This window comes from Pseudorca crassidens, chromosome 1, assembly GCF_039906515.1.
Source record: "Pseudorca crassidens isolate mPseCra1 chromosome 1, mPseCra1.hap1, whole genome shotgun sequence".
Lineage (NCBI taxonomy): Eukaryota > Metazoa > Chordata > Mammalia > Artiodactyla > Delphinidae > Pseudorca > Pseudorca crassidens.
Window position 1 is genome coordinate 116,996,878 of NC_090296.1, and position 10,119 is coordinate 117,006,996.

Below are 10,119 nucleotides of genomic sequence, written 5' to 3' on the forward strand. Positions count from 1 at the left end.
GCACACCACTGATGTTCTCCCTCAAAAGTGCCCCATGCTCCCTGGAATGGTTGGGGCAGAAAAGGCAATTCCCTTTCTGTAAGGTTGCTCAGACTGGCAAGGGTGAGGAAGCCTCTGAGAAATGCCTGGCCCGCCCACTCCCAGAGACCCACCTTCTCTGCTCTACTCCCTGCAGGTCTCCGAGGTGTCCTCTGAGAACCACCAGTTCTGTAACATCAAGGTGAGAGGCTCAAGGGGGTGACCCCAAGCAGAGGAATCGAAGCCTCTGCCCACGGGGAGGGCTTGCTGTGGCTCTTGGTACCCGGGTTCCACAGTCCCCACGGTCTGACTCCCAGGTCTCCAGATAACGGAACCAAACCCCTGCCCTCCCAGGGCACACGGGGAGTGCTGGCTGGGCCCTGCTCTCACCAGCTCTGCATGTGAACATTCTAGGGCTCTCCCAGACTCTGGCTCAGACCACAGCGTGTAGAATGTGCTCTGAGTGGGAGCCACTTACTCCTGGGTTCCAGCCCAGGAGATGACTGCCTGTATGTAAAGGGAGGTCCTGAAGCGTCGGGGTCCGCTTCTCCCTCACCCACCCATCCTGTCTTTCCTCTAACCCCTCCTGCATGCAGTGCTACATCGATGGCCCTTACAGGACCCCCAACCGCAGGATATTCGCCTCCGAGCATGCTGTGCTCATCGGGGCAGGCGTCGGCATCACCCCCTTTGCTTCCATCCTGCAGAGCATCTTGTACAGGTGGGTGGACAGGCTGTGGCCCTGCCTGCATCCCAGGGCAGAGTCCTGAGAGACGGCCTCCCCTCCCCGCCCTGCCTTCTCCCTCCTTTCACCTGGCTCCCTCTCCCCTTTTCTCTCTTTCCTCTCCTGCTCTTTTTCGGGTCTCACCCCTCCCCCTCCTCATGGGGTGGGCCCTGCCACTCCACCTCCCTCCCTGTGCCCTGCACTGTTCTCTGGGGTCCTGAGAAATCTCATACTCACCCCAAACTCAAGAGCCCCTCCTCTCTTCTCCCCTCAGGCACCAGAAGAGAACGCACATCTGCCCCCACTGCCAGCACTCCGGGAGGGAGGGTGTGTGTGCAGGATGCTGACGTGAAGCTCCACAAGGTGAGTGAGCACCGCCTCCTGCAGGAAGGACTGGGGAGCTCCCCAGACACCAGAGCTACATGCCCCCTGTGCAGAGGCAGGGGAGGGAGAGATGACCCCTCCCCGGCTTGGATCCATTGGTCTCTGTGTTCAGGGCTCCCCCAGAGAGACATTCTGGGCCCTAAAGGCAGGCATCTCGTTAAAGAACACGGAGCCTGAAAGTCAGGCAGCCGGGATTCAGTTACAGCCACGATGCTTGCTAGCCGTGACCTGACGGTGGTTTTAAAAATGAAAACGTTTGCCGTTTGAAAATTTATTATTCTGTGTAGGCCACTTCAAAGAGTTTCTAAAAAAAAAACAATGAAGTAATGTTTTTCTGGCTGTCCTAAACTTAAGATCTCAGAATACTGCTTGCTGTAAACAATAGATTATTAGAGAAAATCCTGACCTGGTTGTCAGGACCCCGAGTTCTGATCCCATGCTGCTCTGTGGCCTGGGCAATGTTCCTCACCTCTGCGAGCCTCGGTCTCCCCCTCCCTTAAATGGGGGCGATACTGTGTGCCCTGCTCACAGCAGGGTGGTTACACCAGGGCCCTGGGGATCACAGATATGAGTGAATGAGGTAGGCCCCCTCTGAACTGGACCCTTCTCCGTAGGTGGACTCCATCTGGATCAACCGAGACTAGCGGTCTTTCGAGTGGTTTGTGAGTCTGACCAGAATGGAGATGGACCAGGCCGAGGAGACTCAGGAGGGTAGGAGAGGGGCGGGGCCTGAGGATGATGGAGGTGGGGCAGCGGGTTTCGGGGTCTTTTTAAGAAAGTGTTTAGATTATTCTATCAAAAATGTGGGGGAGGGGATTCCCTGGTGGCGCAGTGGTTGAGAGTCCACCTGCCGATGCAGGGGACACGGGTTCGTGCCCCGGTCTGGGAAGATCCCACATGCCGCGGAGCGGCTAGGCCCGTGAGCCATTGGCCGCTGAGCCTGCGCGTCCGGAGCCTGTGCTCCACAACGAGAGAGGCCACAACAGTGAGAGGCCCACGTACCGAAAAAAAAAAAAAATGTGGGGGAGAGGGGCCTGCTTTTTTCCCCCAATAAAATGTAATATTTTGTGAAACTTAAAAGAGAGAAGAGAAAAAAAATTCATAATCCCATCTAGGTATCCAGGCATTTTAAAGGATTTCCTTCTGATATTTTTTCTTATTCACATTTTATAAAAATGTATAGCCTCCCCCACCCCATTTCTCTTTTTTATGGCATTTCTTTTTATTCAAAATGAGCACTTATTAAAAAGTTAGATAACCAGGCCTCATTCCAGACCTTCCAAGTCGGATTGTCTGGGAATAGGGCCCGGGAAGGTACATTTTAACACGATTCTCAGACGATTTGTATTCACACTTTTTTTTTTTAAAGTTTCCTTGAGGGATAATTTGCATACAATAAAATTCGTCAATTTAAGTGTCCAGTAAAGACAATGGGATTTTGACAAGTGTGTCCAGTTTTATAACCATCACCATAATCAAAACATGGGACATTTCTATTACCCCCGAAAGCTCCCTCATCTCACTTTGCATCAATGCCCTCTCTCCACTTGCAGCTCCTGGCAACCTCTGATCTGCTTTCGATCACTATCGTTTTTCCTTTTCTAGAATTTCATAAAAATGGAATCATATAATATGTATGTAGTCTTTTCTAACATCTTTCACTAAACATAATACCTTTGAGATTTATCCATGCTGTTGCATGTTAAATTAAAGTAAGTAGTTAATTCCTTTTTGTAGCTGAGAAGTGTTCCATTTTCTGGATATACCACAATCTTTTTCCACTCAGTTGCTGATGGATGTTAGAGTTATTTCCACTTTTTAGCCATTTTTGACTATGAAAGTCTCTGTGTGGGCATATGTTTCCTCTTCTCTTGGGTAAATACTTAGAATTGGGATTGCTGGGTAGTATGGTATGTGCTAAGTTTTATAAACTGCCAAATTATTTTTCCCAAATGACTGTACCACTTTGTATTTCCATCAGCAGTGGAGTTCCAGTTGCTCCACAACCTCATCAACATTTTTTTCTTTACATCTTTATTGGAGTATAATTGCTTTACAATGTTGTATTAGTTTCTGCTATACAACAAAGTGAATCAGCTATACATATACATATATCCCCATATTCCCTCCCTCTTGAGCCTCCCTCCCATCCTCCCTATCCCACCCCTCTAGGTGGTCACAAAGCACCAAGTCATCAACACTTGATGTTGGCAGTCTTTTTAATTTTAACTATTCTAGCGGTGTATAGGGATATCTCAATATGCTCTTAATTTGCAGTTCCCTAATTAATTATGATGCTGAAGATATTTTTATGGTCTTATTTGCTGTTTGTATGCCTTCTTTGTAAAGTGTCTGTTCAAATATTTTGTCTGCTCTTTAAATCCAGATATTTTTCTTCTTTTTATTAAATTGTAAGAGTTCTTCATATATTATGGAAACAGGTCCATTACCAGGTGTACATTTTATAAATATATTCTCCCAGTCTGTGGTTTGTCTTTTCATTTACTTAAACTGTCTTTTGAAGAACAAAATTTTGAAATTTTAATGATGTCCCATTTATCAGATTTCTTTCCCTTATTCTTCATGCTTTTTGTGTCCTAACTAAAACCTTTGCCTCACTCAAAGTCATGAGTATTTACTCTTAGGTTTTCTCCCAGAAGTTTTATAGTTTTAGCTCTTTATTTAGATCAGTCTCATAGTGAGTTCAACAAGGTCCAGGTTATAAGGTGAATATGCAAAAGTCAATTCTATTTCTATTTACAAACAACAAATAATTAGTATTTGAAAATCTTTAAATAGAATTTTAAGAACCATGAAATACTTAAGGATAAATTTAGCAAAATATGGGCAAGATCTGTATACTAAAAACTACAAAACATTTCTGAGAAACAGTTTCTTTGTATTTCTTGTACTTGAAGTTCATTGAACTTCTTGGACATCTGGGCTTATAGTTTCCATCAAATTTGGATAAATTTCAGCCATTCTTTCTTTACATGTTTTTTTTCTGTCTCCCCTTCTCCTTCCTGTCACTTCAATTACACAGATCTTAGACTGTTTGATATCTCACAGGTTATTGTGAGTATGGTTGTTGTTGTTTTTTCCTCTCAATCTGTGCCTCATATCAGATAGTTTCTATTGCTATGTCTTCAAGTTCACTCATCTTTTCTTCTGCAGCAACTTATCTATCCTTCCCATCCTAATAAATGTCCCAGCAGGTTTTGAAAAATAGATATCAAGAAGCTTATTCTAAAATTTATAGGGAAAAACCAAAGCACCTAGAATAGCTATTAATCCTATCCATTGTATTTTTCATTTCTCTTATTGTGTTGTTCTTCTCTAGAAGTTCCATTTGGGTATCTTTTATGTCTTCCATTCCTCTTCTCATCGTAGCTGCTTTGTTTTGTTTTTACATTCTCAAGGACATTTATAATATTTGCTCTAACATCTTTGTCTAAGTCCATCATCTCTGTCATTTCTGGGTCTGTTTCTAATGACTAATTTTCTCCTAGTTACGAATCATATGTTCCTGTTTCTTTACATGCTTGGTAATTGTTTACTGGATGGCAGGTACTGTGAATTGCATGTTGTGTTCTGGATTTTGTGGTATTTCTTTAAATAGCACTGTACTTTGCTCTGTTGCACAGTGACATTGTTTAGGATGGTTTGGATACTTTCAAGACTTGCTTTTAACTTTTGTTAGGGAGAGTCCAGAGCAGGCCTTATTGTGGGGCTAATTCAGCCTCAGGGCTAAGGTGCTGCACCTCTGAGGACTCATCCTACTGCCTTATATATTAGAAGGTCTCTGCACTCTTGATGGTGGAAGACAAACTATTGCCAGCTCTGTTTGAGCTCCAGGTACTGTGAAGCCTCATGTTTTCTGGTAATTTTCTTTCACAAGTGTACAGATTAACACTGAGCCAAAGACTGAGGGGGAACTTTATGCAGATTTCCAGAGCTAGTGAGCCCTCATCCTCCCTTCCTCTTTCTCTTCTTCCTTCGGTCTCTCTTCCTCTTTGCAGTTGCCCTTATTCTAGTTTTGTGCCTGGCACGTTCTAGCTGTCCTGGCTCCCTGATCTCCAATTTCTGTCTCCTCAATTCAGTGAGGCCAACACCAGGTAATTGTAAGGCTCACTTCAGTGTTTCCTCCCTCAGTAATGACAGTCCTACATGACCTGTTGACCAATGTCTGGAAACCACTGTTTTATATATCTTGCTTATTTTTCTAGTTGTTCAAGGTGAGAGAGTAATATGGTTCCTTTTACTCAAGCATAAATTTTTAATAGACGTAATCTGTAAGTAGAAATGAACATGTGAACAAACATATATATTTATTGGGGGTGTGTGCTCAATGTTTCCTGATGAGGTAGCAATCAAAAAGTTTAGAAAATGGTCTAAGATAAAAATTATACAGCTTGGCATGTACGAATTCTTTTGCTGATTTGTATGAATTCTTTTGGTCCCTTCTTTTATGCGTTCATTAAATTGGAATGTTTAAATGTCCTCTCCCCAGTCCCTGCAGTCTCCCCTCCCCGCCCAGCAAGTGTTGTATCCTACATTTTTTACTAAGCATTGCATGATAACATGTTTCTCTGGGTTATTTAATAGTCCTCATGGGACATCTTTGTGGAATACTGAGGTTTTGTACTATGTTTAAAGTTAATCTGTTAGTCATTATTTTGTTTTGTTATGTTTTACTTACGGAAGATCTTAGATAAGGAGGAATATCTCTAGATATGTTTCTAACTTCAAGAGAATTGGTGAGGTTTTTTTTACAGTGTTGAGTCCACTGGAACTAGATCTTATTTGGCTGGTTAATTATCACAAGGTTGCCATGAATAAATTCAAATTCCTATGCTAAACATAGTTTATAAGTTCAAGTAATCAGACACAGTTTTCTACAAAAAACATTCAAACACATATAGTTTACTGTAAGAAACATCCAAAGCCTTAAAGCACCAGTCAACAGTCTTTGGAAGAGAACAAATAAACCCTAGAATATTGTAGTAAAGCTTCTTGCCCTTTCTTGTAAATAACAATTAAAGCAAATATTTATATAGCATTGACTTTGTTCTAAATGCTTTTAAGTATATTAATTCATAAGAAACTTGCTTTTATGATGACAGCCTAAGGGAGAAGTTTAGATTTAATTAAAATTTTCTAGTTACTGGTGTATAAATATTTGCTGTTTGCTTCTTCCTAATCTGTGTAAGCAAAGGGTAACAGCTAACCCACTGCTTTGCATTCTCAAAGCCACGTGAGTCAACAACTTTGTTACCTCAAATTTCTTCCAAGGTTTCTCATTGCAGCTGAAGCACATGGCCTCTGATTTCAACTTTAATCATATACCGAGGTCTGAGTCAAAGAATTTGTGGTTTATAATTTTTAATTTCTATAGCTTAAGCTTCAATTGTGCTGTTTGAGTTGAGTCTTTTACTCTATCCCATAATAGCTATAGAACCTTGGGCACATTGCTTTGCCTCTATCTCCTCATCTGAAAAATATGGATACTACTAAGTACCTACCTCATGGGATTGTAGTGAGGATTGGGTGAGAGATCATCTGTACAGCACTTAGAATAAGGGCTGGAGTTTAATAACTGCTCAGTCAATTTACCATTAGTAGAAGTCCTAATAGTAGTAGAGGTGGTAGTAATGGTAGTAGTAGTAATTGCTCCATAAATTTAGTAGTAATAGTAGTACCAGTACTCGTAGTATTTAATGGCTATGTAATGAAGGATACGGTGGTTTGCCGTATATTATTTAACCATGCCCCTACTACTGGACATTTTATTTATTCCTAATTCTCCGCTATCATAAATAAAGCTGCAATTAATATGCATGAGCACATAGTTTTGTTTTCCCCTTCCTTTGGATGATTTCCTTAAGAGAGTGTCCCAGAAATGGGAGGACTGTCTGGAACACGCTGTCTTGGAGAGAGCGAAAACCTCCACAGCGCCTCCTTCTCCCTCCCGCTCTGATGTCTCATTCTCTCCTTTCTTACCCCTGTGTGGGGGAATGGGGGGGGGCAGTGACTCTGAGGAAGAAGGGCCAGGGCTGTCTCAGGTGGGCATCCCTTACGGTACGTCTTCTTCCCTCCTGCACCACCACACTACTCAAGTTCAGTGATGTGTGAAATGAAATGTGGTGTCCCTCCTAGGGCCATTTGCATTTTAACAATGGCTGAGATCTTGAGCCAAAGGAAAAGTGGGCTAATCGTGGCGTGGCGTATGAAACAATAGAGAACAAGCTGGGCTGGCCTGAATCCTTTAGGGAGAGAGAATCCTTTAAGGATAAAGGATTGTCAGCTCGTGAATCCAACGTGGTAGATCAGGCCCCGCCGTTTCTGGCCTGCATTGTGGCAGGGGTGTGGGGCAGCCCTGGCCAGTCTTCTCCCCATCATGGCACACTGGGAAAATGACAACATGTGTTTGCCACCTCTGGGAGAATGGAGGAAACTGCCTGAGCACAGAGGTGCCCACCTGGATGTACCGATTGCCCTAGAGCTGGCGGGATCAGTATCTCACAAACCTGTCCCATTGCAGACACAGAGCTGTGGACGCTCAGGCCTAATGGGTCTCCTAGATGCCAGTCTCTGCCCTGTCCCTTCAGTCCTCTGACTTCCTTCCCTGAAATGCTCTTTTCATCTCATCATGCCCTGCTCCAGTACCCTCTCCCTGCCCCCATTCCCTAGCTGGGTATTCCAGATTCTTCACATTCTGGCCTCACTGTGTATCCAGTCCTACCCGCTGTTGCACCCATTCAAGGATGCTCTGCTCCAGCCGGGCAGTCACATCATGCCCCACAAACTCCAGCCTCCCACCTTTGTCTCATGCTACTCCCTTCTTAGGGTGCTTCCTTCACCTCCCCTTTGAGTCTCAGCCCTCTTCCAAGACCTCGCCCAGTCCCCACCGTCCCAGGAAGCGGCTGCGTGTGCTTCAGCCTGCCCTGTATGTCAGTAGCATTTGCCATCTGATCCACTCACTCAACCCCTGACTCTCTGGTCTCAGCGGTCTTTCCATGTGTGCATAGCTTGTGTCCCCAGCTAGGCTGAGCAGACACCATGAGGCACAGAAGGGCATGAGTTCAGAGACCAAGGACAGCCACGCTGCCCTGGGATTCATTTACCTTCTGCAAATATAAGGTCCAGCTCCTGGGGTGGTTGTGAGACTTACATTAGACAATGGCTATATGATAACTCATCTGTGCCATGCACAGGGCCTACCCAGCTCGAGCAGCTCAAGAGAGCCATCTTTCCTCTCTACAGCACTGGTCAAATGGAGGTACTGGGTGAATATGGTTGGCCGACAGTGTGAGTCCTCCTTCAAGCCCCAGGACAAGGTGGCTGGCATCCTGCCCTGTCCCCATCATGGGTGCTGGCCCCTCAATCCTGCCCTCTCCTCCCCCACGTAGGCCGTTTCCTGGAGCTGCGCATGTATATGACCTCCGCGCTGGGCAAGAATGACATGAAGGCCATTGGTTTGCAGATGGTCCTCGATCTCCAGGCCAAGAAGGAGAAGAAGGATTCTATCACGGGCCTCCAGACACGCAGCCAGCCTGGGCGGCCAGATTGGAACGAGGTAAAGGCCACCTGGAGCCCTGAAGCCTGCAGGGACTAGTGGGTCTGAGAGTCTGAGGCAGTGCCTGGGGAGATTAGGGCCAAGCAAGCAGGGGCAAAGATTGAGGCCAGCATCCGAGTCCAGCCAGGATCTCAGGGCTGGAACGGGAGGCAGGGGACCTACATCCTGGCTCCATCACTAGCACCGTTTGTTCCACCCCTAGCCTCCGTTTCCCCATCTGATCACAGAGGAAGTTAGCCCATATAACCTCCAAGGTCTCTCCCAGCCCTGACCCTCTGCAAACCAGAGTCTGAAGGCCCCAGTGGACAGAGTCCCGGGGAGGCGTCGTCTTATCCCTTCCTGGTACAAAGAGGGAAACTGAGGCCCAGAGCCACAGAATAGTTTGCAGTCTTTCTATTTTATTCCTCAGATTGGTTTTATTATTATTTTTCCTCCCTGAGCACTTACCAGTTGGGGTGCAGAGTTTGCCTGAAGTGACTAGAAGGTATTTCTTTTCAAACTGCTATAGATGATCCATGTTTAGATAGTGAGAGCCTGGGGAGAACGGGATGCCGGCGGGGCTTCAGCACCAAGAGAACTTTAGGCAAAGGCAATTCTTAAGCAGAACTTGGGGTGGAAAAGGGTCCTCGCCGGAGGAGAAAGCCTGACTTCAAGAAAGCGGCATTTTGATGGAGGCCCGTGGGCTAGCATGAGGTTGGGGCTTTGGAGGTCAGTGTACCCTCTGGGCTCTGCCATCGGCCTACAGCACTGCAGCTGGTTTAGTGCACGTCTCCCCCATGGATGCAGCTCCTTGAACTGAGCTGGATCTTATTTCTTTCTGGTCCAGCCCCTCCCTGGGGTCGGAGTCAGGTTACTCACTGAGCAAATGGCTCCTAAACTAATGGCTGAAGCCAAGCAGCTGTGCCCTGGGGCTCCTCATGGGGAGGACAGCCATCCTGGCCCATTACGTCTTCGGCTCCACTGGGTGTGTCACTGGGCGGGTCCACGGTCCCCCCTCTTCTCCCTCTGCTCTCCCCCAGCCCTGTGCAGTCCAGGTGTTCCAGAAGTTAGCCACTGAGAAGAAGGGCAAGGTGCAGGTCTTCTTCTGTGGCTTCCCAGCTCTGGCCAAGGTGCTCAAGGACCGTTGTAAGCAGTTCGGCTTCAAGTTTTTCCAAGGGAACTTCTAGCCCTGCCTCTCCAAGCTCTGCCCAAACCCGCACTGCCCGCCAGCCGGATCGGATTGCTACCAGGGCCCTGCAGAGACCAGCCTCAGACGACTCAGAAAATCCTGCTCACCGTGCAGAACAGGAGGCCCTAGGGGACCGATGGACTTCCTTCAGAGCCCAGGGAGAAGGGCAGGGCCTTGTGCGGTGCTGCTGTGAGTTCCGGGATTGCTGTGGGACTGGTCAGACTGGGGGCGGGGGATGGAGGTGACATG

The 10,119-nt window shown here is 46.3% G+C and overlaps 1 protein-coding gene across 1 annotated transcript in view; it reads left to right on the forward strand.

Annotated features, from left to right (window-relative positions):
- Positions 1 to 9,868, forward strand: part of NOX5 (NADPH oxidase 5) — a 34,874-nt gene extending 25,006 nt beyond the window's left edge. Inside the window, 7 exon segments of the mRNA XM_067728052.1 lie at positions 176 to 220; positions 615 to 739; positions 1,017 to 1,071; positions 1,073 to 1,105; positions 1,741 to 1,837; positions 8,536 to 8,702; positions 9,737 to 9,868. Coding sequence (XP_067584153.1) covers positions 176 to 220; positions 615 to 739; positions 1,017 to 1,071; positions 1,073 to 1,105; positions 1,741 to 1,837; positions 8,536 to 8,702; positions 9,737 to 9,868 — 654 coding nt within the window.
- Positions 9,869 to 10,119: the final 251 nt, after the last annotated feature.